The sequence below is a fragment of the Callorhinus ursinus genome, unplaced genomic scaffold, assembly GCF_003265705.2.
Source record: "Callorhinus ursinus isolate GAN/ISIS: 27379988/994484 unplaced genomic scaffold, GSC_fseal_2.0 scaffold2, whole genome shotgun sequence".
NCBI lineage: Eukaryota > Metazoa > Chordata > Mammalia > Carnivora > Otariidae > Callorhinus > Callorhinus ursinus.
In genome coordinates, this window is record NW_027397064.1 from 57430884 (window position 1) to 57455621 (window position 24738).

At 42.1% G+C, this 24738-nt stretch overlaps 1 protein-coding gene across 16 annotated transcripts in view; it reads right to left on the reverse strand.

Annotated features, from left to right (window-relative positions):
• RAPGEF4 (Rap guanine nucleotide exchange factor 4) overlaps positions 1-24738 on the reverse strand; it is a 287935-nt gene that overhangs the window by 47969 nt on the left and 215228 nt on the right. For all 16 annotated transcript variants that reach the window (XR_012375225.1, XM_073882406.1, XM_073882427.1 and 13 more), the window contains 7 exons: positions 16042-16126; positions 14201-14261; positions 11979-12055; positions 11395-11541; positions 9412-9527; positions 4131-4219; positions 51-129 (listed from right to left, as the gene is read on the reverse strand). Coding sequence is in view for 15 of the 16 variants with exons in the window: in XM_073882406.1 (XP_073738507.1) it covers positions 51-129; positions 4131-4219; positions 9412-9527; positions 11395-11541; positions 11979-12055; positions 14201-14261; positions 16042-16126 (654 nt within the window). In the remaining variant the exon portion in view is untranslated. The remainder of the gene's footprint in view (positions 1-50; positions 130-4130; positions 4220-9411; positions 9528-11394; positions 11542-11978; positions 12056-14200; positions 14262-16041; positions 16127-24738) is intronic.

The following is a 24738-nucleotide window of genomic DNA, read 5'->3' on the forward strand; positions in this document are numbered from 1 at the left end:
GATGTGGGGTGTCTTCAAGGGAATAGAGACTTCAAACCACAAAAGGATATTGGGCCACCAGGGCGGGGCAAAGCTGGGTATTTGGCATAAAAACACAGTGCATCATAACAAAGTCATTTAAAACAGAATCTGCAGGGAGAGAAAAGCAAAGCAGAAAAAGAAATCAGGTTTTTTGCAGAAGTCTTTAGAAAAGCAAGAGTATCTATTTGTTTGTTCTTGGTTGATGGTCTTCTGCATCAGCTTGAGGGATTGTGGTTTGACTGTACATAGAGGCACTGCAAATAAAAATAATAATGTTCACAAGCTCGAGACCAAAACTCAATGTCTTAGGACAGTGAACCAAAAGTATAGTTTTTTAAAAAGAGACAGCTTTTACCAACAGCACTGGTCACCTTAGCCACATGTATATTAAAAAACACCTATAATTAAAGAGCTACCCATGGGCATTTCCACGTGTGCAGGATTCACATATGGTCATTTCTTTGTCTACCTTACACCATATATCTTATGTCAACATCTGTTTTCCTTTGTGTCTTTTCCACCCCTTGTTTCCATAGAGAGCAATGAAAGATGAGCGGACAATGGAATTCTAGAGAAAGGAGGTGATAAGAGCAGAAAGTTGGTGAGGGAAACAAAAGTGGGGAGAAAAGGACAACATGAAGTCTAGGAGCCATAACTGAAGCAAAACAAAACAAAAGCCCTCTGGTATATTAAGACGGTCGCTGAGATTTTGTGAAATACATGTCACTTTTCAAATAGAAAATGGTAAGAAATGTAAGCATTTTAATTGAATATATTAGATTTCCATTGTCTATGTTTTAAATGAACTTATGTTTTAAAAATTGAGCTATAACTGATGTGTACCACTGTGTAAATTTAAGGTGTACAACATGTTGATCTGATACATTTACATATGACAATACGATCACCACCGTCCCGTTCGCTAACATACCTATCAAGTCACGTGATGCCATTAGACTCATTACACTCATGAGTGTAATCCCACCCTGTTGTCATTTGGTGTTACCCGCTATTTTAGTCCCATTGTTCGGTCTCAGAGAAGAAGCAGAGAAGGTGCCAGATGAGCTGTATGGAACTTTTCCCCTTAAGTACAAAAGGACTTTGGCTTTGTCTAAGTTTAACCTCTAGGGTCACCTTTATATAAATTTTAGGTATTCCCTGAAGATGGGGGGTAATGCTTGCTTATAAAAGTCCCCAAATAACTATGCTACAGAGTAGTTTAAATTTTGCTAAAGCAGAGGTTTGAGTAGGGGACTCCAAGGCTGGCGAGCTGGTCACCTAGCACAGTAACCACCCAGCACCCACATTTCAATGTGGCTTTCCTGTTCTCTGCTCATAGGCAGTAACTCTTGAGAACTGATTTAAAAAATCATTTCCTACTAGAAAATAATTTCTCAAGTCACTCAGTGACTAATGCTGGTCATAGAAGTAAAAAGTTTAGGAAACTAATAGGTCCAAAACAGATGTTTTGGTAAATTAAGAGAATGTACTGTCAGACCCAGGGGTGTTCCTTTCTATGATGAAAACCAGTTTCACTGTCAACTGTGACATTTTTCACTGTATTATAAACCCAAAAATGCCAAGGTCTCCCACTCTTCTGCATCTGTGTTTTGTGGGCCTGTACTTGGGTTACTTTGAGTGTCCAGGATGACTGTGTAGAACATTTACATTCTTGATGATGAGAAAGATACTCATTTGTTCTTTCTCTCCAAGCCACGAACATTACTTGTAAGAAGAATAGAATCAGAAAAAAAATGCAGAGAATGAAGTTCAATATTAAATTATGACGTTAACCTAGTTCCAACAACAAAAACGGAAGGCTCGGGAATCACATTCCCCATGCCAGCCACAGAACACACTGATTTCTAGGCTTCGATTTCTGAAGAAGCAATAATCTAGTCCCCACCTCTTTTAGATGTGACTTTAAAAGTTAGGATATATTTGTTCTTCATGGGTAGCAAAGATCTTACAGATCTTTCCTTAGATGCCATAGCCTCTCATGTACCAGAATCTTCCTTTTCAATCAATATTCACTTTACAGAACATTCTGTTTCTTGCACTAGGCAATCACACATTCTGGGCAAATAGTTAATCAGAGGGGAAAGACCAGTTATATTTTTCCTGACACCAGGTTCTAGAAATTTCGTTTATTTGGGGTTATGTATGCCTCCGAGAAGCAAGGACTCCCCTTCTGATGGGTCCACTGAGGGTTTCCTTTTTCAAGAAAAGTTTTTCTCACATTCTTCTTGCTCAGACATCTTCAACCGTTCCCCAGTGCTTACTTAGCTTTGCACTAAAGAGCCGGTAAGATCTGTAGTCAAATTCTTAGACCTTACCTTCCTCCCCCACTTATATATACACTAGTCGGGCAGAACCAGACCACTTGGTCCTCCTTGCCCATTTCTAGGTCAGTACTAACGTCCTTCAATATGGCAGGCTTTGTCCCCAGTCTCTTGTTACTAGCCTCCCGCCTTCCTGAGGGCCACTTCAAAGGCTATATTTATTCTCCACGACACTTTGCCTGGTCCCCTCAGCTAGTCCCCTCCTGAAGCACTGGCCACATTCTGCCTTATGTTCAAGTTATTTGCACATCCCTCTATGTCCTTTAGCAGGTTATAAACTTTCTGAGGACAGGAGGGTGGTTTTTTTGGTTCACCTTGCCTAGTCCAAAGCCCCCAGCTTTGTGTCTGCCCAACAGAATATTCAACACATACTGAACCGAAAATGACTGCTCTGGAGTCAGAGATTCTGGCTTTTATATAGACTACTCCCCAATTAATTTGCTACGTGAGAACAGATCTGGTAACCTGTTTATAAAATGAGAAGCTGGAATGAGGAGATAAAATAAGTCAACCAGTGGCAAAATACTTTTTGGAAGTATATAATAATGATGATGACTTTACCTTGATTATATTGCAAAGGTGATGGAACCGGGCTCTGAACTATCACTAAGTATTTGGGATAAATCTCTGAACTTCTTTTAGTGATAAATGTTCATCTACGGGCTCGGAGTGCTTAAAATGATAACCTATTATTCTGAGGCGGGCCAGTAACATGGGATTTTTTTTAAAGTTGAATATGTGCTGTTCCAAAGTCATGTACAAGATGGTGACGGAAATGGAGAACAATATCGTAACTCTGAACATGTAGTTCAGGGGTGAAATTCATCTCATTCATCCTCAAATCTCTGAGTCTTAGGCAAGAGGACTGGTTCACTGTGAGACGGTATTATGAGCTGAATGCTTCCCCCCTGAAAAAGATATGTTGAAATCGTAACTCTCACTACCTAAGATGTGATCTTATTTGGAAATAGGGTCTTTGCAGATGTAGTTCAGAAGAGGTCATTAGTGTGAGCCCTAATCCAATATGAGTGGTATCCTTTATGAAAAGGGGAAATTTGGACACAGAGACAGATGTACAGAGGGAAGGCTCTGTGAAAAGCAGGGGAAACGCCATGTGAACATGAAGGCAGAGATCAAAGTGAAGAATCTATAGAACGAGGAATGCCAAGGGTTGCTGGCAAGCCACCAGAAGCTAGAAGAGTGGCACGATTCTCCCTTGTAGCCGTCAGAAGGAGCCAACCCTGCTGTCACCTTGATCCTGGACTTTTAGCCTCTGGCACTCTCAGACAATACATCTCTATTGTTTAAACCACCCAGTGTGCGGTCCTTTGTTATGACAGCCCTAGCCGACTACCACAGGCTGGGGTGTTCAGTGACACCCTGAGGCAGCCTGAGGATCTACAACCGCAGACAGAACCATTTTACTCTCAGCTGGAACAAGGTGGTGCTTTTCATGTAGACAGCTTCAAATCCTTTATGGAAATACATAGGATTTAAATGATAACCTAATAATGTCTATGGAAGGCTAATCCTAATATGCATGAACTAGACTGTGCCATGTACAAAGGACAGCCAGAACTGGAGCGGGCAGAGGAGGGTCAGAAGGATTGCTCCCTGACTTGGCCACACAGGAATACTCTCTAATGTTGATACACATAACTCCCCTCTGAAACTGTGTGGCTACACACACTGAGAATGAATTCAGGATTTTTTTTTACAGTGCTCTGCATGGATTTAATGGACACACAAAACTGTTCTCGTGTTTACCTGTTGCTTCATTTAAAGCTGGCTCAAGGCGTATTGTTTCTAGAAAATGCTCTAAAATTTTTTCAGGTGTTCCTGACATCACAGTATACCTAGATAAGAAATAAAAACATCATTAGTTTTTCAGAAGTGGGCAAATCATTAATGAATAACTTTTTACATATCTAAGGTTTTTGTGTTTTCTATTTTATTTGGTTTTCACATATTTTTTTCATGTTTGGAGTCCCAGAGAACCATAATGACCTAACTTATGGCTCACATTCTCCTTATGGTAAGAGAGACCACGTACCTTGCCGAAGCCACATGGGAAGGCAATGAAGAAAACCCCCACAAATTGAAATAGTTACTAAAACATTATTCTTTTTTCCCTACATGGAACTAAAGAAAACTTGGAAAGTGGCTCTCGCAGGCTGGGAACTGAGAAACTTCAGCCTTACTCCAAGGGGAATGGAAAGGAACATGTAAATCACAGGGCAGTTCAGGTCAGGCAGGGGGAGATGGTGAAGGGAAGTGACAGTAAACTAGGTTATCCATATATGGGTTATTTGTAGCAAAATCTCAGTCCCACATTGGATTCCCCTGCCTATTTCTGGAATGCTCTGTCTTTCCCAACTGTACACTGGTATGTGCTTTGGAAACACAGCTAAGAATAAAACAAGAGAAAGGAAAACAAAACCCTAAACACCAATGAGCAAACAAATTCCAGTAGCATCGGAATAGGAAATAAATCAATGGTAGAAAATCTATAGAATTTATTTTACTGTCAAATATCTATAATTTTGGGGTGGGGGTGTTGGGTCATTATTTCAGAAGATCCATCCATGGGTTTCATCAATCCACAGGACAGGATTTATGTTTTAAACTGAATGTGGGTTATTTCAAAGTCATTTTGAAGATGGCGACAAAACAGTGAATGAAAACTATAGCCAAAGTACATTAGGATGATCTGAGTGATCCTGTTCTAAAACTCAGACTTTGCTTTTCTGCTCGGGATTTCACTTAGAGCAAAGTGATGGGAAGAAAAATGACAATGAAAATAAAACTTGAGTATGTTCAGAAAGCAGTGGTATAATTCGGTTCCAGGAGAACCCAGATTTCTTTGTCTCCTCACCAACACCCTTTCTTTGCCTGTTTGAGACCTGGCGGGAAGTGTGCTGAGATCCCAAGAATATCTGTAACGTAGTAATTCTCAAGGTCTTTACCTCCTGCCTGAAGGAGTATAGAAGAAGCAATCCAACATATGACCCTGTGCATGAGAAAACACAGACTGAGTGGAGTGAGCCTGGGAGTGAACAAGCTAGCAAATGCAGGCTCCCTGGAAGGTAAGGTGACCATTAGTCAAAACTACTCTGTGTATGCGAGTGTGTGCGTGCACTCAGGACCAGAAAGAAGGTGAAGAGTTACATCTTTGACGAAACCTGGCTTTGGAGCCTAGAGGAGGAAAGGGGGAATAGAAAAATAAATAATCAAATATAATCAAATTTAATCTCAAAAATAATACTCCTTTCTCAAAATAAAGAAGGCAAAAGACATGGTTTTTTCCTCTTGTAGGCAGTGCCAGGGCCGAGCCTATGTCTAGGTACCTGGAGCTCATTCTGAACGGGAGCTTGTTTGTTTCTGAAAACCAGTTTTATTTAAATAAGAGTATAAATACATTAGATCAAACGCGAGTTACTTGGATTTGACAGGGTACCCGGCAGCTATTGCTAGTAGGCTGCAAGCTCTAAAGCTCGCTACAGAACGGATACATCAGTTTGACATCTGTTCCTGCCTCAAAAGTTAAACTCTGCCAGGCTGGCTTCACATTCTGGTGTTCTTGGTTTGCACTTCCCTTAGCTTAGAGGATTATGTCTGGTCAAAAAGAATAAAGATGTGTGTGGAGGGGGCGGGGGGGGCAAGCCAAGATAGGAAACTATCACCTCATTAGAGAAGAAACGCCTGTAACTGTCGGCCTGGTCAATCTCCGACCGAGGGGATCTTGTTTTTGCTATCAATGGCTCCCTCTAGTGGTAAAGCTGGGGGCTGCCTTAGCCCATCCTCTGCCTCCCCAGCTCCACAGGCGGCTGGGCAGGTGTGGACACTCTCCTAGGGCAGGGAACTCTCGAGAGGGATGGCCAGGGAGCTTCTGGCCCGACGTGGTCATCTGTGATCTTGCAGCTCTGGGCTTGGCTGAAACATCATGTTATTGCGTTGTTTCACGCTGGAATCTGCCAGATGCCCTCTGCTTGACCTCTGTTTAAATGAGGGACTTGAATACCAGACAGCATGGCTCTCTTCAGTTTATTGCATGAAGGAGCTACTCTAGCCCAAGTTAAAGAGAACCCCAATTGGTTACATTATCCAAGCCGGGGGCTTTTAAGGCCATGACAGAAAATCTTTTCCAAACATCAAGTTTGGAAATGAGGCCACTTCTATCTGCACCTAGAACAACAACAATAAAAGATGGGGAGGAAGGAGAGCCTAAAAGAGACTACCTTTCTGCAAACAGGGTGGAGCTCAGCAATTGGGTGGTGGATAGTCTAAGGAAAAAGCAACACAGTAACTAAAACAGGAATAGTCACTTCAAAATCTCTTTCCCCCTAAAATCATGTATCCACAGAGCAGAAGATATCCAAAACGGTAAGCCTCTGAGAGCCTCAGATAGTTTATTCATCATGAAAAACACTGTCCTGCTATTGATGTTTTAATAGCACCCTCAGCGTTGAGTGGCTTGGGCAGTCGGGCAGTTTTGAAAGTTTAAAATGTATACATAATAACTGTTCTGGATTTCTCAGGGGAAAAGTAAATCAGAAAAATAACATTACTATCGGCGCCAATGTGGTGACCCCCTCTGAGCTCAAAAAGGATGGTTTCTGAAAAGACAGAGGCCCTAAAAGTTCCTAAGTTGTAAATCCATCCATAGACATCATTGTTGGTCTATTATCAAAGTTATCCAGAACATCAGGCCAAAATTCACTTACATGGTGTCCCCTTTTAACTCTGGTCTGGCTTCAGAAAGCCCAACATGGGAAACGACCCCTTGAGAGAATGGTTTTTTCCTCTTCAGAGAGCTGATCTTGCCTAGTGCATTATTTTGTGCTGACTGATATTTCTTAAATGGTTTGCTGTGAACATGCACATGTTTTTGAATTATATAAGAAATCTGGATTGGTCTACAGAACACAAAAAAGGAGATATAACGGAAATCAGATCCAGGCCTAAAATAAATTGAATACATGGGCTTCTCCTCTTCTGTTCCCTTTAGTTTGATTTCATAAAAAAAAAATCTATATTTGGAAGGTGCTCTGAATGGACTGTGTTGTAACAAGCAAACGCTTTTGATCATTCCCCCATGGTATGAAGAGGTGAAGGAAGCGGGCCTCCAGGGGACTTCTTGGTCAAATGTTTCAAGGTTATGGAGAATTTCCAAGGCTTCCTTTTTCCGGTAGCAAACTTTTCCTGAGACATCTGAGGCATTATTAAAGAATGCAGATTACCACTATAAAATGGTCTAGATATATTTAAGCCCACTAAGGAAAATCAGTGGGGAGGGCCCTAACCTTCACATAAAAAATGTTCTCATTTTGATCACTTGTGGGCTGAAAGGAAGACTTTTGAAAACATTTGTGTAAGAACATTTTTAAGAATGGATAGTAGTGAAAAATAAAAAAAATAAAAAATTCTCGATGGCAATTTATAGGTTTGTAAGTGAAAGGGTAGTTTTTTTTAACATATAGTCTGTTTTATGTCAGTCCTTTTGAAATGTATTGGTCTGCAGTGTTTAGGTGATAGTGTTGAGGATACAGTATTTACATACTGTATTTTTTTTGAAGATTTTATTTATTTATTTGACAGAGACAAAGCAAGAGAAGGAACACAAGCAGGGAGAGTGGCAGAGGGAGAAACAGGTGTCCCGCTGAAGCCTGTTCCCATTTATTTGACAGAGAGAGGCACAGCGAGAGAGGGAACACAAGCAGGGGGAGTGGGAGAGGGAGAAGCAGGCTTCCCGCTGAGCAGGGAGCCCGATGTGGGGCTCGATCCCAGGACCCTGGGATCATGACCCAAGTCAAAGGCAGACATTTAGCGACTGAGCCACCCAGGCGCCCCTACATACTGTGTGTGATTACAGTAAGCTTCATGGCTGAAGGCACAAAAGCACTGAAGTGGTCAAGCCAGACCTGATGCCCACTCTACCGTGACAAACTTTGTAATCTTGGGCAAGTAACTTGCTTCTCTGAGCCTAAGTTTTTCCCATCTGTTAAAAGGGGATTGTTGTAAGGATTACATAAAACACTCAAAATACATTATGGCTATTCAATAATATTCTATTTTTTCCCACCTTCTTTGAAAATATGTTGATTCATCCAGATGAAAATGTCTGAGCTTTGGGCTTTTTTAGTCTAAACAGTAAAAATTCATCAGTTACTGTGAGTAGCCTGATTAAAGGGAACACCCCATTTTTGTTGCAAACAAAGGAAAATTACTTGGGAGGCATTCTTTTTCAACATATTATTTGGTGACACTTCTTTAGCTACAGAATTGGTGTTTTTATTATTCCAAGATTGAAGATTAATCTTTACTTTAAAAACAAGATTCTGCAATCTTCTACAATTTCTTAAAGCTACACTTCCTTGTTCTCCTGTCTTCCTATTTGAATGTTGGTATGTTTGACGGGGAAAACAGCCTCATTCGAGAAGTTGCAACAAAAGATGGAACTGAGCATAGACATCTGAAAAAGGTTCAAGTTAGACAGGGAACCTGAGACATGGGAAGCAAATCTCCTTTTGATGTTAGCAAGACTGAGTATGGTGAAGGCCAAATGGATGCTTCTGGGCTACAATCAATAGACTGTCTTATATCTGAAGTCTGGGTTTCTGGCAAAGATGCTCATTCTGATAAGATGAAAACACTTCTTGGGAAATCCTACCCGTGAAATTCAAATACCAAAGAAAGGTTCTCATCACCTCGGGGCCTACCCATCCTTTGCACTGCCTGGCATTCCTATTTTCATTGTTCTCCCCGTCTTCTGTTCCAAAGCTATTCCAGTTGAACACAGTATATAGAGAGCATCTGTAGAGTAGGGAAACAGTCTCCTCTGAATTACTCCAGGCAGCACCATGCTCAACACAGTGCCAGAAATGGATACATTATATTCCACAAGATGTGTGATTAGTCAATAGAGAGAAAAAAGTCACACACACTGCCGTCTTCCACAAAAAAGGAGAGCATGCTATTGTAGAAATGATGATACCATGTGAAAAGGTTAATCATAGTCTGGCAATTGCAGTGTTGGATGCAAACCTACTTTTGCTGAGGCTGTGAGTTTCCTTGATTAGAAGCCCTGTTCCCTGCTGGGACCTTCTCCAGCACCAAGACATCTTGGTCATGTTCTTTAAGTCTGACTGTATTCGCCTCAACGTCCTGTAAATACAAATTACACCACATACAGATGCTGCTGTTTTCTCAGACAATGAAAAAAATTTCAAATGCTTCAGAAACTCATTTGGTGCTTGTGATGCTAATTGTTGCATCTACAAATTAAGTCATTTTCAAAGTCAGGGCTGGAATGGTCAGAGAGAGGACCAGATGAGGTTTGAGGCGTGTGGTTTTTAAAACTCTGTTTTTACCCCAGATTCAGAAAAAACAGCTGAGGAGAGAGGATTGTGGTTGCGCTCTGAGAAACCTTTCGAAGAGGGTGGCATAGCGGGAAGACAGGAGAGCAAGTGCACTCATCCTTACAAAAATATATGGCGGGTTTGCATTCTGACTTTCTTCTGAGGGTGTGTCATTTTCACACATGTGCACCTTTTCTCTCTCATCAAAAGGCTCTGTTTATTTATTTTTTTAAATCTCTTTGAAATGTATCAGAAACCATTTTTGGTTATTTTGGCCAATTTTATAAACTGTATCAAAAATGATCCTGATCTGATTCTTTCCAAGAATTATCTTTGGCTGAGTGGAAATTTTGTGTGTGTAAACTTCAAAGAGTTACAAAAGTTTACCTCTAAATTTCGATGTCATTTAAACAATTAAATTAAAAATCTGAATGTGCTTTTTCTCATCATTTGGTCCCCATGTTAAAAGAAATCAGTTAAGAACCATGTCAAATTCCATGAGGCATTTTTCTCTATATTATTCGATGGGATAATTTTAAATTTAACTTTCTTTGCATTAAGAGAATGCATTCCTAAGACAAACTCTGTGGTCAGAAATTTTGCCGCCAAAGGCAAATGCTTAAGGCTGTTTATGAATAGGTGTTCATACATAAGGAATGGAGAATGACATTGTAAATCAACATGAAGTAATGCCAAATGTACCAGAAAGCACAGAAACTGCATTTAGGACTTCAGGGTAGGATAGAGAAAGATGCTAAGACTGGGAGAGGCAGGGAGGGAGAAGAGCAAATTGATCCTAGAGGGAACAGTCTCTCAGCCCAAACTCAAGCACGGGCGGGGTGGAGTGCAGGCCACCTGAGAGGCCAAGGGTAGTAGGACATCCTCATCATCCCCAGCAGGCCACAATCAGCCTTATCAGCCAAGGGACCAGGGGTTGTGTGTGTGTGTGTGGGGGGGGTGGAGTGGGGAAGACCAGGGACCATCTCTTCTCAACATCACCCATGCTCACAAATACTTTAACAAGCTTAGATTAGGCCCATCTGCAGAGCCAGCTCTAAGTGTAATTTCATGTCTCCATCACCCCAATTATTCTTCACTTACCTGCTGAAGTCTGAAATTCCTTTAGTACGAATCAATTTGACATAAAGCACTTGAAATGAAAATGCTTGGTTGGAGTAACCATGACTGATGGTAATTCCCACTAACACGTAATCACTCAATAAATCAGGAGAGGGTGTGATGATATGGAAAAGGTTCAAATTTGGGAAGAGACAGGAGCGGGAGACTAAGAAGTTCTAGGATGGAGAAAGGGCTGGAGAGTGAGGTGGGGAAAGACACAAAATGGCAAAGCTAGAATTGCCAAAGAGAAATGTCTCAGACTTTGACATTTGGCCAAAGCAATCCCTATTTTTCTTTAATTCTTATGGGCCGGTAGGGGTGTGTGCAATTATCTGGCTCAGCATGCACACATTTGCAGCTTTACTGGAATACTCCTTTTGGGTCACAGAACGCACATCAGCACATTGACCATACCAGGTCTGTAACCAAGGCTCTTTGTTCCTAGAGCATTCAGTAGTTACAGCACTGCTCAATGAACACCACACTCCAATCTTCACTTGTCTGGCAAAAGGAAAAAGGAGATGCCCCTCCACCACATTTTGCCTTGGACTCACCCTCAGGATCCGGTTGAAATCCTCCTTGTCTACTCTTAAGAAGTGGCAATTATCTTCTCTCAAGACAATAGAAGCAGCTCTTGGAGCATCATTCACTAGTGCTAACTTGCCAAAGTCATCCCCTTCATGCAGGGTACAGACCACACCCTGGAGGGAGCAGAACATTCTGATGAAGAGGGTCCCTGAATCTGAGCAAACACCCACTCACCTCATACCACAAAATGCCCTTTCCCCCACACACTGTATATATAAATGGGCTGCACCCAGGGATGCCAGGGAGAATTATATAATTATATTATAATGTTTTATTTTTTCATTGAATAATATGGGTTATGGCCTAACTTAAATGTATACATTTTATGTATTTATATTAAATGTATACATCTCTAAGGAGACGAGCCCCAGACAGTTCAATTCTACTGAGTATAAATTAGATAATTTATGATTAGAGATGCTATAATGTCTTTTCCATGTTGAGTAACAATGTTGTTGCAAGTTTAATTGTAGCACTGCATTGTTAATACTTAGAGCCACACTAGTAAATGGAGCATAATAAAGTTTCAAAAAGAAAAAGATATATATACCTTGCCATAAATTACTACATTCACTGATCCTTTTAGAATAATGTACCAGGAGGTGCCTTCTTCCCCCTGGTTAAACACTAGACACAAAAAGATGAAAAGACTTATGACAAGAACAGAAGCACATCAATATAAATTACAGCTTATCAAATCATCATTTTTAAGTCCTCAGAATTATGCATTTATTCCAGAAGGAAAAAAAATTACTGGCAAATACTTATTCAGGTGGAATAGTATCGCCTTTTCTATAGAACGTGAAAGGAACAGAAATACTGCACTATTTGCTATGCTCTAAAAGATATGAATTTACTAGAGATCAATGCACCAGCAATCCATTTCTTAGAGCAATAAATACACTTTTCCCCACAGTCCATCAAAACTTATTATGCTAGAGAAAATAGTTTTTAAAAGTAATCTGACCACAAATGTGAAGTTTGAAAACATGTGAATCAGCACTACATATTGTTTATGGATACATATCTACATATTATTTAAAAATGGGTTGGAATGATACCCACTACATAAGGGTGGGAGTACACTGGGGAGGGAAGAAAAGAATGAGATAAAGGAAGGAACAAGGGGCCTTCAACTGTACCTATAATTTCATTCTTTTTTTTTTTTAAAGATTTTATTTATGTATTTGACAGAGAGAGACACAGCGAGAGAGGGAACACCAGCAGGGGGCGTGGGAGAGGGAGAAGCAGGCTTCCCGCGGAGCAGGGAGCCCGATGCGGGGCTCGATCTCAGGACCCTGGGATCATGACCTGAGCCGAAGGCAGATGCTTAACGACTGAGCCACCCAGGCGCTTTTATTATAATTATAGGGATAATTTCATTCTTTAGAAAATATGAAAAAATGGTATAATGTTAGTGTTTGATGAAGATGAAAAAGGTGCTTGTAATCTCTATTCTTTTTAAAGATTTTATTTATTTAGGAGAGAGTGAGAGAGAGCAAGCGGCGGGGGAGGGCAGAGGGAGAGGGAGAGAGAGAATCTCAAGCAGACTCTATGCTGAGTGTGGAGTTCTGATGCAAGGCTCGATCTCACAACCTTGAGATCATGACCTGAGCCAAAACCAAGAGTCAGACACACAACCGAGCCACCCAGATGCCATACTTAAATATTTTATTTTTAATAAAATGAAAACAATCAGGAGTTTGAATGAAAAAAATAAATGAGAAGTTGTAAGTCATCAGGGATGATAAAAATAAAAAATATTAAAGTGAACCTTTAAAATGTAAAGAAAAAACATTCTTACTAAAATAAATATCCATGTTAGGGATACCACTTTTGATGACTGAAAGTAAAACATTTTGAAATGTAATTTTTATAACTTTTTGCTTTTACGATTCATGTTCCTGCTTATTTGACTAACACAGTCTGAAGAAAGGGCAAGGTTTTCCAAAGAATATCTCTTGAAAAGTTAACAGGTGTCCGTTTAAAAAGGTGTCCTATGTTTCACTAAGTTTAAAAAGTGTCAGTTTAAATGAAGCGAACATTTTTCTTTATTGCAGAACTTCTGAGAACTTTAGCGAGCTGATGTGTCTTCTGATTCTCCACGGGAGATTAGAGAAGGTGGCATTTCCTGACTTGAGTAGATCATGAACCATGTTTGTCAAGAGTGATTTTGTAGAGCTTGGGGAAGATGATGGCCTAAACAATTTTGTTCACATTTATTAATATCAAATTTCAATTTCCTGCTTCCGAATACCAGCATAGAACTAAACAACTTGGATTCTGGAGAGATAATGATACACTAGCACTGTCTTAGTATCTGGGGCAAAGAAATTCTCTCAGGCTTGGAGCTGATAGTGGAAGTGACAGAAGAAAAAGCAAGCAGGGTCGTTTATCGCTCTAACTAGGGATCTTGAGAGACAGACTTGTTCTCTGAAAACCAAACTGAAGTCATTATGCAAAGGTCCTGCATAGGGTCCTTCCCTGATGAAGTCACTGCCCCCCCCCCCTTTAAACACTGCCTTGAGTCAGCAGGGAGCAAGCGGGGATTCAGGCTGGCAAGAGTTACCAAGCTGGTACCAGAAAACCCCTGTGAAGCCACGGAACGGACACATGCTGAGAAGAAACGCAGGTCCCCGAGAAACTAAACCGCCACATGACATCCCGCTAAGTGTGACCTGGGCCCAAAAAAGGAAAGCATTTGCACTCAGGTTCTCATGGCCTGGGCTTGCGAGAGGCTCGCCAGACACAATGTTCATTACGTTTACTTACACACAGTTCCTCCTTTGGCATGAGACTCAAAAATGAGAACACCTGCTAACTCCCGTTTAACCTAGGGGAAAAAGAGAAAGAATTTGGAAAGGGCAGATTTGGGCGGGGGGTCTTGTTCTCTTTCCAAGCAGTACCGACTGTACCCTTCTGCCCACGCAGCCATCCCCACTTTGCTGGCAGCTACTCTCATCTAGAACCACTTTCCCTAATTTGCCACCAGATTCTTACAGCTCTGACAAAAGCTATTTTGTAGGCTAACTCATACAAGACAATCTCCCCAGAAGCCATTTAAAACATGGCCTCCCATGTATGAACTAGCAAGTTTCTCTGCCAGTCACGTCCGTCTTGGGTGAGAAGGTGAGAAAAATCTACAATATCACAGGACTCTGTTGCTAAGAGAGGCTCTTCCTTACATCACACATAATGCATTGCTACCCACGTGTTGGAAAAGTCAGTATCTCAGAGGTGAATAATTAAGCCTAAATGTGTGAGCAGATTTATATTCCTACATAGCTAGTTATTTTAAAATTCTAAATTATGGTCCCCAATTTTTTTTTTCTATCTTCCTAAGAACGAAGTGACCTGAGAATTTCCCACAGTGCCTGGGGCCCCAGGGTTTGAGCTAGAAGAGGACACTCCCCACAGCCCTCTCAATTCCACCAAGCTGGGCAAGTCACAGCAGGAGCATGCTGGGAACCTGGAGCACAGGTAGGGAAAAGGAGTCTCCCCTCCCTTCCCGCTACAGCATGAACTCATGATGCCTACACGGGCAGGGGCACCCCAGCTGAGGCACGCAGGCATTAGACCTATCCCCACCCTAATGGACAGAGTGAGGATGACAAGGGTGATGGTGTGTGGGAAGCAAGCTTCTAGACCCCCAGTGGTGCAGCAGGAGAGGAATGGGAAGGCGGCTCCATCTGAGTTGAAGCGGGAAGGGTTTGGAGCCCTTTGCTTGGAGCTGTGGCAAAGCAAGTTCCTCACGGCTCTCAGGAGACCTGACACCCCCCCTCCCCCCACCCAATACCATAGGCACTGCAACCAAGTGATCGCATAACGCCAGCTAGTAAGCTGGGAATGAAAGGCCGATTAAGCATGGAGATACTGCCAAGGGGCCTTAGATAATGATCTGTGAATATTGAAACAACTTCTATTTACCATTGTTATTGAATTACTAGCATATAGGAGACTTGGGTTACCTGGAAATCACATTCCTGTATTCCTTCTATGGGAGGAGGTGTTTCTGTCCCTATTCAGAGGCCAAATTTCTGTCCAATGCCTTCCTAAATAACTTAATCATGTAAATGTTCAGAGTCTGATATAGCAATGAGGGCATTTTTCACTAGTGGGTACTGCTACTGGGCTCTAACATATCTGAAGCAATGTTCTCTCGAACCTTCTGCTTCCTCTCAATAGGGCAGCAAACCCGGGCAAAGCTGACCCTGTGGGCCAAGACAGGCCATCTTGATGTCTCCCTTTCCTCCTTCTGGCTCTCTATTTCATGGAAGGGTCTCAGAGCTCCTCTTAAGGCCTAGTTCTCTTGTCTAACCAAGATTCAGGTTTGGAAGGATGAAGTACATTCTTCAGTCCCACTCACTCATACTGCTTTAGGGTTTGGGGCACATGGACAACTACTAACAACGTGATAATACTTGATCCCATTTGGGGATTGTTCTTGGGTATAACTTCCTTAGCATCTGATGAGGGAGAGTAGGGGTGATTTACGAGGTAGAATTCAGGCATTCCTTCACCACCACCCCCATACCATAATACTCTTCTCCACTGCTAACAGTGCATTTACCACTCCCACCTCCCTGACCATGCTCAACTAGGAGACAACCTACTGTGGTAGAAAGATGGGATAAAGCCTTAATGTGAATGAGCTCTTCATAGATAATCTCTAGGTCATCCACAGTCCTCTGGCCAGGTCTACAAAGAAAAAAAGTAAAAAGAAAACCATGAGAAAAAAGTCATTGCAAAAGCTTGAAATATAGGAATGGATTCAGGGATCAGTAATGTGTTTAGGGGATTTCTTAGGAGAAATCTCTGCAAAAAGATACTGACAAAGGGAAAGATCATGCCATTATAATCCCTAAAGGAATTTTTGAAATGAATGTGTTCCTTGATGGAAGGATGTGCATACAGTACCCTTCCCTTTCAATCTGAGGGAAGAACAATTCCACTCACATTATAGTTGGTAAACTTATCTCTCACTTGGTGATGATTGCTCTAAAAATTGCTTTTCATTGTCATGTGAATCAATAACTACAAAACTTGTCTTTTAACAAACTAGGAACAACCGATTTCATCAACTGGATGATTGATCCCAATTCCTTGGGATCCTGTGTGATGTCTTAGCCTAACAGAATAAAGCTCCTGTCACTATTGTTTTGGGTTATGTCATCTGCTTCTAGCATAAGGCTCAAATAGAAGGTTAATATAGACTCAACATTTTCTCACCTGTCCCTGAGGAAATGAGGGCATGAGATGAGCAGAAGGCAAATAGTTGTGTCTGGGATTAGTAAGAAAGGGAGAGAAGGAAGGTATACACTCTCATTTTCCAAAATCTGTTCCATGGATGACCAGTCTTCCATGAGATGTCAGTCAGTGTTGTATCGAAAGTTTTTTTCTATAAATTATTATAAAACTAATTTCTAATAACCTACCTCTAAGGATAGGATATGAGGGTGTTATGGACATTTTGGCATGGGAGGACGGAGAGGATTCCTAATCATCTTTCTTGTCTGTGATTATTCTGCAGTCGCTAATAGTGTTTAATTATACACCAATGATAATTAATATGATTGGTCAATAATTTGGGTTTTTTACTGCTCTCTGCAATATAATTTGAAGCCCTGGCAAATACGTTTTTGAAACTTCAAAACAAACAAACGGGCTATTAATTCTCAAAGTGCTATGTGGATGGACAGGCAGCAATTACTCTCAGCTAATTGGGGCAGTCATATATGTTACCTATTATATAACCATCAGTCCATTTGATGTATTTTGTCCTAAAATTTCAATAATTCATGATATTCCTTAATGTTACTGTATGTTAAACATTTAAATCTTAATGAGCTAATGATGGTGTTTCATCTTTAATTATGTTACATTTTATTTATTTTTATTTTTAAAAAAGATTTTATTTATTTATTTGACAGAGAGAGGGACTGCAAGAGCAGGAACACAAGCAGGGGGAGCAGCGGAGGGAGAGGGAGAAGCGGGGCTCCATCCCAGGACTCTGGGATCATGACCTGAGCCGAAGGCAGATGCTTAACGACTGACCCACTGAGGCGCCCCAATTACGTTACATTTTAAAAAGTGTTCCGTGTTCAAACAAATTTGGGGGTGTTGGTGTGCTGAACAGAGCACTGGATTTTGAGTCCAAAGATCAAATTTTAACCTCAGTGCAACCACTCACCAGCCATGTGACATTAGTGTCAGTCTCATCTGTAACTTGGGGACAATACCTTCCTGAGAGATGTGTGAAAGCTAAAGAAGTAGTGAATGTGAAGGTACCTGCATATTTATTTAAGTGAAAAAAAAAAAAACCCGGCAAAGTGATATTCAAAGCTCAAACCCTTGTTTAAGAAGTTAAACAAACTTACAGATAAAGTATGAAATTTGGGCCAGCAAATTACATCTGAAACTTTGTGAGTTATTGGATAAGTAGTCTGAGCAATCAAAACTGAGTTGTAAACATTCTAAAATAATTGACAGGATTAAATAATTTTGCAACCATATTATATATATAATATGAGGGACTTGACAGATCAAGTGTGGCTAACTGGAGGAAGAAAGCTCTTTGCATACCTTGCACATTACCTTCTCAAGGGCAGCTTTGACGTGAACAAAAGAATGTGATCTTTCTTTTAGAGCAACAACAGAGGATGTTTCCTAATCCTGACTATTCAAAGGAACAGGTATGAAATCCATGACCCAGGGGGATGCCCGGCAGCTTCACCTCCTGTGAAGGATCACTACTGAAGGACACAACTGTGCACCAGTCCAGTGCTTATGGATGGAACTCAGGAAGTATGGGACCCAAAGACACCGAAGAGAAAGCTAAAGCTATGGCCTAGCTCTCGGGGAGCCAGGCCTTCTTAGTAAGGGGCCCAATCTACTACTTGACTTAGACCTGGGGATTTTGAAACTGGGACCTTTGGGGATTTAAAAGTCAATTGAGTCACCTCAGTCCATCTACCAGGATAGAGGCAGCTAATGTGAAAGTCTCAGGTCGGCATAATAGGATTATGGCTCTTCAGCACGGGGAGCAGCCCTGCGGTTCCCGCTACTTGACATCAGCGGCAAATAGCAAGGACCCTCCTATGAGCCTGGCTAAAAGGGAAAACAGTTGCCAAGTCTCATTCTCACCACCATGCGGAAGAAGAAAACTCAGCTGGGAAAAGAAAAGGTTGGAATTTAGCTCTAAAATCTTGACAGATTCAAAGTTTTGGGAGATCTCTGAGTTTAGGAGGCGTGTTTACAATATTATTGATGTGAACTCCATACTGATCAACTCCTACAGATTAAAAAAAAAAGCGCTGCCTTTAGAATCTATAAATCCCATATATTAGAACCGATTATGTATGCCAACTATACTTCAATAAAAAATAAAATGAAAATAGTTCTATTTCGTCCAAGAGTTAAAACCTATGATGAAGAACGCTGTCAGATCCTCGATGCAGCATTGGACACAGTGGTTCAAGGCTGCCTTTGAGCCATTCTGGGTCATCTTAGGATCTGCACTGGAGTGTGGGAGAGGAGAAGTGAAGATGGTAAAGCATTCAAGGAATTTTTGCAATTTCTTCAACTCCCTGCTGCTCCACACCAGCCGCTGAGCACTGCCTGGAGCTCCCTTCTTCTGTATCCACCCTACCCCCCTGCTTTTCTAAGTGTTTCTTCTTGTGCCTTCTCTGGTCTGTTCTTTCGTTCGTTTCCTGAGTTGTGCTATGCTCTAAGGTTCTGCTGTCAGCTCTGTGCTCAGCGTGTTCTCCCTTCTCTCCCTGGGGAAAACCCCCCAACTTTCATCTATGTAATGCTGAGACCTATATCTTTATCTTCAAACAGATGCTGTTCCTAAGCTCCAAGAGCTTCCTGACCATCTCCTCCCAGATAAGCCACAGGTACCACAAGCTCAGTCGGTCCAGAAAGCCTCCCTCATCATCCCACAAGGCTCTGTGAAGGCAAATCTCAATCTACTTTTCCAGACTCCTCGGTCTCCCCTCTCTTCACTCCTTACCTCACGGCTCTGCTCTCTGCTCCAGCCATACCAGACACCTCTGCATTCCTCCCACATGTGAGGCTTTTTTGTGCCTCCATGACCTTCCACATGTTTCTCTCTTTGCTATATTTTGTTCTGCTACAAGCCCAACTCAGATGTCATCTCTCCTAGCTAAAATTGGTCCTCCCACCCTTATTCTTCCATGACACATGGTCCTGCTGCTGTGGTAATTACAACAAACTGTCAAGAATGCTTAAAATATCCATAACTCTAGTCTGCTCTTCTCAAGAGAAGCAGCATCTGGCCGTGCAAAGGGCACTGGATTGGAGATCTAAATCAGGAACTTCCTAGGGATGTGTTTGGTGTAATGCCTTGTTTCTTCATCTGTAAAATGGGAATAATACAGGGTTGTCATAAAGATCGAATGAGTTAATATACACAAAGTACTGATACACTGGAAATATAGCCCAAGCGCAGGATGGCATTATTACCAGCTCATCAGATGAATGAACACACATGTTCTTACAATTCATGCTGAATTCAGGGTCTGCCCAAGGAAGGAGGCAGCAGTATCATGGATTAGTTCTTGTTCTGTGGCCTGAGGGAAATAGGGGCTTGTGCTCTGCTGTCCTTCCTAATGAAGGTCAAGTCAGATGAGGTGCCCATGACACAATTCACTTTTGATTTGGCACGTTTGTGTCATGGCAGATAGTTAATTAATAATGGAGGAAGGAGACAGGATGAGAATATCAAACCTCACCTCTTACTCCAAATCCCCTAAGATGATAGAAAAGACGTATTTTCTATAGGATTATAGATTTCATTCATCCAGTTGTGAGGAGGAAATTCCATGTTAGACCAGCGGAAGTCATTCAGTCTAACTAAATCAAGATCAGTGGTAGCCTGGAGAGAGGTAACCATCGAAGAGGAAGCAGCCCTTGTGGGGCTCAGTCCTTTTTTGGCCATATTTTTATCTGCCATACTAACGGTCTGATGGGAAAGGTATTTTAAAATCCAAAAGAGCACTGAAAACAAACACGCATCACCATCACCACAAACCACAAAATAGTACTATGGCCAGATCAGAGAGTTTTAGGAATTCTTGGGTGACAGAAAGCAGAGAGGAATAAAATGTCTGAGAAATGACTGGAAGCCGCCACAGCTCCATCCTCACAGAAAACTACCACGGGAGGAAGACAACAGACAAGACAAGGGCAGGAGAGGGTCAGAGTGGTTCACCCACAGAGGCCTCTCTCAGGTCCGCGGGCCACCGGCTCTCTTTCCCACGCCCCACACGGGGCACGAGGCAGTGCAGAGTTTCCAGCCGGGCTCAAACTTGAGACCTGCTCTGCAAGACAAGTGCCCGGGGAGGAGCCCGAGAGAGAAGCCCTGGGCCCTCCTACGGGGCACAGAGGATGAAAAGGAGCAGCAGCTCTCCCAGGAGCGAAATATCCAGAAAGGCTCCATTCCTGGGAAGTCCTCCTCAGTCTGGCAACGAGTGGGAGGAAGGGAGGTGGCTTCGGCTGGCCTGCTCCCGCGTGTGCCTCTCGTACAGCAAAGCGTGCCTGGAAACATGGCCCCTGCCGCCTTCCAGGGGCGGCTCTGCTGGGGAGGCGAACCGCACCTGCGCAGAAATCCACGTGGCGGCTTATTCGACCCCCTGCGCCTCCATTCATCAGTAACCACTAGAGAGAAGCAAGCACTTCCACGGGAGCTTGCTGGGGGCTGTGGAGAAGCCCACGGCAGCTATCTGAAGCCGAATGGAACAAAACCTCAAAACAGTTTAGCCTCCGAGTCCTAAATAACATTCAAAATGAAAGGGGGAAAAAAAAAGAAGAAGAAGAAGAAGAAAAAAAGAAAGAAAAGAAAGACACAACCCCGTGGTCTAACGTGGTCAATGTAATCACAGGGCAAGCCACTGTCATTTGGCCATCCACCCAGGTAGCTGTGAACTTTTCGGTCCTGTTTATAGCAAATGTTTTAATGAGGTGACAGAAGTCAGGACTGCAAGGTGTGAGCGGACTTACTCTAAAAAATGAGTATTTTCCCAGTTTGCAAAGCCACAAAAGCATTTGTGAGAGGTTTGCTGCAAGCAAACTCACTGATGTTCCCGGGGCCTCAGCCTATCATCAGGACTGCAAGTGGAGGGAAGTCCCAGGGAGGAGGTCAGCGGCAGCACAAGTGGCCAACCTCTGCCCATCAGAGTGAATCACAGTATGAGCCCCTCTCCCGCCCCAGGTAGAGCTTGAGTTTGTGGCAGCGAGGAGGGAGAGCCAGCCCACCTCTCCCAAGGCCGCCAGCTCAGAGCTGCTGTGCCATCTAGTGTCTCAGGAAAGACTCACCTCTCTACTCTTGATCTTGATCTGCAGCCCTCCCCCCCCACCACCAAAGGGCACCTGATAACAACTACAAGTGAGCCTTCCCCACCACAATCACTGAACAAAGTCACATTTTAAAAGCGGGTTTCTCATGGCAAACAGTGGCATTAAGCACCTCTCATGCTTTGGTCTTTACGGGGGTGACAGGGAAGAAAATGGAGAAGAGATCCTGCAAATCAGACCCCAGCCTGTTCAAACAGTAATGAAAGGGTCCCAAGGACTGAAGGCAATTTGGCTTTCAAGAGTCAAGGGAACACTGTGCCCCAAGCAGGAGGAGGGAACTCCCATGCACCTTCACAGAGTAACCTATGAGGCTGGGGAAGTGAATTGACTCTCTAGCTGCTCTGAGTGGCAGCCGGTGAATGTACCTGGTCTTTACTTGTCCTTCTCCAGATGTCACAGGGAGAGATATTAGGCATCCCTGCTTCTTTACAAATCTGCGTGGTGCCACATTGATGTGGATTTGTCGGATCCTGCTGTGGAAAGGCCTAGTTTCTGCAGGGGATGCATTCTGGCAGCAATGTCTAGTTACAGACAAGATAATAAACGGGGATGGATGGAGAAGCAGTTTATACATTAAAGGATGGGAGGGCTCAGGTGATATTGGAAGCTGCTGGTAAATACAGTTTTATCAAGGAATTTATCAAGGTCAGAGACAGAGCTCCTCGGTTATTGGAATGTGGATAAAATGAGGGATTCGTCCAGACACCAAGCTGCATTTTTGGTGTGGCCGTGGTAAAATATGCCGGAGAGAAAGTAAATAACCCAGTTCTTCTAGACCTGTTGTCTAGTAGACCTCGTCCCTGGTGCATGGGGGAAAATACCCAGAAAAGTCAATGTTATAAATATCTAGTAAGCCATGGTCATGCTTCAAAATAAAGGAAATGCTTTATTATTTTTTTTCTAAGGGGTGGGGTGGGAACGCTTTATTTTTCTTGCAACACTCCACTTCATTCCACCTGACTGTCCAGCTCGTAAGTCATTTCTCAAACTTGGATCATGTTCCAACACTCTTAAGATCTTGATATCTCACCTCTCCCACTTCCCTTAAAGGAAGTTTGGTGTCACTACCCACCCTCTTGTCTAATAAACCAATGGAACGTGCTTCTTTTCTTCCCCTCCCAGAATCCTTGCTCAAGAGTGAGATACTCAGTGTTAGAGCCATTCCAGGAACCTGGTGACTGGACATTTAAAGTGTCCTGTCCTGCTCCGTCTGCTCACTTTCCTGCCACACCACCGCCCTTTCACTTTATCTTTAACCCAGAAAAGAACATTTTAAGTTTACTTCAGATGAAAGTAGGCGTTTTTTAGTTCTGATAGCAATGCCTGGGTACATGGGGATTCTTTCCTTCTTTGTGAGGTTAGAAATGAATACAGTCTACCACTGCAGTCAAGGGCAGATGCTTTATGAATATTTCTGAGAAACGAATTCATCCCCATCAGGATATGGGGTAAGTTTCCATAATTAAAGCCCCTGAGTGCTAAGTGTTTTTAGGACAATGTAACTTAAGGTTTTTCATTTTTAGAAACTGAATATGCCCCCCGCCAAAGAAACTCAATATGCCCAACATTCTTCCAGCAAAAGTGGTTACTCCAGGGACACGCTAGAAGTTTAAAGTTAAACCTTTGAAAAGGTGCAAGTAGAAATATTTTCCTTTAAAACACCTAAGCAGCAAGTTGAGAAAAACAACTCTGGATGGCATCAGATAGGAGAGCTACTTGCTTGCCTTTGTGTGTGACATATATATATATCACATAGAAAATGCAGAAGTTTTTTGAGGAGGTGCTGTGTAGATGGATTATTGCTTTTTCCTTGCAAAAATTAATTCTTAATTAATCAGAGACAGAGGGATTATCCATATTTCTTTGGATTTCACTCCTCATTCAGTAAACACACTAGAGAGGACGAAGTTGAAGCAAACTAATAGAGGAAAGAATATTCTTTGTGGAAAAAAAAAAGGAATGAAACTGGATTTGGAGTAAGCAGACATGTGGACTTGGCACCTAGTTCAGCCACATATACTTCTGTGTGATGTTGAGGAAGGAACTTGACATCTACTAAGCTCAAGTTCTTCACATGTAAATGGTGGATAATAACGTAAGTCCTGCTCGTTTCATAGAGTTGTTTTGAGGTTCAAGGATGGGAGGTATAGAAGGTCACCATATAAACTATATAGTGTGATTCATCTATTAATGATTAAGTTTTGTTTGTAATCCTGGCTAGTGAGTTGATGTGAGTATTTTTCTAAGTAGATGATAACACCTGTATTCCATTCAGGTCTATAAGTAATAATTGAGTAAGATGAGATTAGTGTGTAATAATTATTTTTAAATCAAGTACCCATGACATCTTTCCTCATTGATACTCTAAGAATAAACCCAGGAGGCCATTTTGAATCCTTTTAGGCCCAAGAAAGGGGGTAGACCACAGTAAAGAACACAGATTCTGGAGCCAGACAGACCTGTACTCCACCTGAGTCCAGGTGATTTAACCTATGCCTGTTTCCTAATCCATAAAACGGGGACGATATTAATAACCACCTCACAGTTCTATTGGAAAAATTGAATTAGATCATTGTTGAGCATAGTCCCTAGTATATGTGGCTCAATAAATGTTGGCTGTGATTAAATAAAATTGCATTTCCTTTTCTGTTTACAATCTGTTTGTGAAGTTGGGAGAGGGTAAGCAGGGTAATTAAACTTGCTTTATAATTTAAGAGATTTGTAATCTGGAGATGTTGGGTACTTTTTAGTGATTTAGTAAGACTAGAATCCAGGGCTCTGGAGCTCAGTCTTACCTTCACTTTATTTAGCAGTCTCTTGGGTCAAATGCATGTATCTCAAATGCTGTCATTAAATTTTCAGAGGAAGACATGTATCATATGACCTCACTGATATGAGGAATTCTTAATCTCAGGAAACAAACTGAGGGTTGCTGG